This window comes from Protopterus annectens, chromosome 10.part0 (assembly GCF_019279795.1).
Source record: "Protopterus annectens isolate FY-2018-M chromosome 10.part0, PAN1.0, whole genome shotgun sequence".
NCBI classification, from domain to species: Eukaryota; Metazoa; Chordata; order Ceratodontiformes; family Protopteridae; genus Protopterus; species Protopterus annectens.
Genome location: NC_056744.1, coordinates 957,740,613 through 957,742,933, shown reverse-complemented (window position 1 = coordinate 957,742,933; position 2,321 = coordinate 957,740,613). Strand labels below are relative to the sequence as shown.

General features: G+C 37.4%; 1 protein-coding gene across 1 annotated transcript; it reads right to left on the bottom strand.

Annotated features, from left to right (window-relative positions):
• Positions 1-251: 251 nt before the first annotated feature.
• Positions 252-1,971, bottom strand: LOC122813415 (histo-blood group ABO system transferase-like). The gene has a single exon (XM_044085730.1). The coding sequence runs from the start codon at positions 1,924-1,926 to the stop codon at positions 1,291-1,293; it is 636 nt and encodes a 211-aa protein (XP_043941665.1). The 5' UTR covers positions 1,927-1,971; the 3' UTR covers positions 252-1,290.
• Between the last annotated feature and the right edge of the window lie 350 nt (positions 1,972-2,321).

The following is a 2,321-nucleotide window of genomic DNA, read 5'->3' as shown; positions in this document are numbered from 1 at the left end:
AGCGGTAATGGCAACAAACTGGCTAAATCAGAAGCTGAGAATTCAGATAGAAGGGAAAATAGTGGAACAGGTAATCAGCTTCAAGTATCAGGGAGGGGTGGTTGAGGAGAAGGGAAGTCTGAATGAAGAGGTCAAAGCTAGAATCAGATGGACTGCAGCCAAATGGCATAGTGTGTCAGGTGTAGTCATGACAGAAGAATGCCAAAGAAGCTGAAAGTAAGGTGTACAAAACAGTGGTACAGCCAACACTACTGTATGGTACAGAAACCTTGGCAGTAAAGGCAGAGCAGATGAGGAAGCTAGAGTTGATGGAAATGAAATGCCTGATATGAGTGGTAGGATGCGCAATGTGGTAGAGACAAAGAAATGAGGACATAAACGCAGAAGCCAAAGTAGCTCAAATTGCAGAAAAGATCAAAGAATATAGATTACATTGGTTAGGGCACATGTACAGAAAAGAAGGAGACAATCTGGTGAGGAAGATTTGGGACAGGCAGGAAGAAGATAAGAGAAAATGAGGGCATCCAGCAAAGGGGCTAATGGATTGAGTGTGAGAAGATCTGCAACAGTCAGGCATGAGTGTTGAAGGCAAGAATATGGCATTGAATAAACAGAGATGGTGACAGTTAAAACAACAACCTGACATCATGTATAAAATGGGAAAAAGGGGGGTTGATAATGATGTAAATCCTCCACTCTGAGACCAGTTACTAATGAACCCCACCCTGCAGTACAGAAATCCCATAAAACACAAATCCCATATCCCTAATAACTGGTGACTGGTGCAACTTTCCACTAAGCTCCTCAACCAACTGTCAGATTATATTTATGAGTGAGCAACTGTGTATTTCAGCACACTGTCAGACATTTTCGATTGAGGACTGGCTGTGGAGTTGACAGTAAAAAAGTCAGCTGTTAATTCAGTTTTCAAAACTCCCCTTCCAACTTGCACACAATCAGGCCATTCTTTTTTACAGGAGACAATATGAGCCGTCTACAAAATGGGTACTGATTTCTCTTGTTTGTATTTTACAGAAATAAATGACAGCCTGTGCATTCTAAAACTGCACCTTTTTAATGTCTGCATCACACTTTCCATTTATTACAGCATTGTTTTAATTTTCCTTAACAGTTTTATTGATTTAGCATTAACTGCTTAGTTATTGAGACCATTTACTGGCATTCTGTTGTTAACGGTGTACTTTCCTGGATGATGGCTTACATATTAATCCTGAGAACATGTTAATTAATATATTCATTATTTTTTATATTCAAAAACAAGAATCTGATCTAATTTCTAATTTCATCATGATCCTTAGGGACTGCAATAAAACGTTTATTTTTCAAAATCTCCCTGTTTCCCATGTCATTGTCCCAGATGTACTCAGGAGAAAGTACTTTGGTAGGTTTGTGGTACACCAAGTATTTATTGAAATGACTCTCTTCATGCCACACTGCTTCCACACCTTTCCTTCTGTCTTTTTTAATAGCATCATAACAAACCTTGGTCATTTTGTAAATACCATGCACAGTTCCGGCATAGAATGCAGCCATATAGTAAAAATCACCCTCATCTACTGGTATGTAGGCTTCAGAAATGTTTCTTCGTTCATATGGAAGACTTTCACGCTCTGTACCATAGTGTGCTGGGTGAAGTGTGGCGACCAGTTCATCCAGAATTTCCACTCCTACATAATCATTAAACTTCATATCAGAATCAGCACAAACCAAATAATCTACTTCTTTGTAGAAATGATTTTCTATGTGACGATAGATGCTCTCCATCCGCTGCATTGAGATATCCTGCCAGCGTTTGTAAGGATTACTTTCTACAACATGGAGAAATCGATTTGCTTTTAGGGCGATATTAGGTACAGCTTCAGGTTGGTCAGTAAATACATAGTAGTGCACTTTGTGTCCTACCATGAAGTATAATTCAGCTGTTCTCAGAAATTCTGGCAAGAATTTTATATATCTATAAGGGAGAAAAGCAGAACTTAAGTAACACAATCAGCAAATTACATAGGATCTAGAACATAACAGTTAATTTTCACATGTAATAAAAGCAAGACTGTTTATACAATATCATTTTAACATAATGTTTTGCATTACAAATACCTTATGCATAATACAATAAGTAGTCACTGAGTTAACTGGATTTGTAACAGATTGTTCCTAACAGAGTTATAATGACTAAATTCAAATTACCAGCCATTTACTTTTCATTCAGTACTGACAGGCATCTGAATTTTATTCACAACTATACAATGCACATCAAAATGCATTAGCTACACTTTTGATTTCTTATGCATAAATTCTTA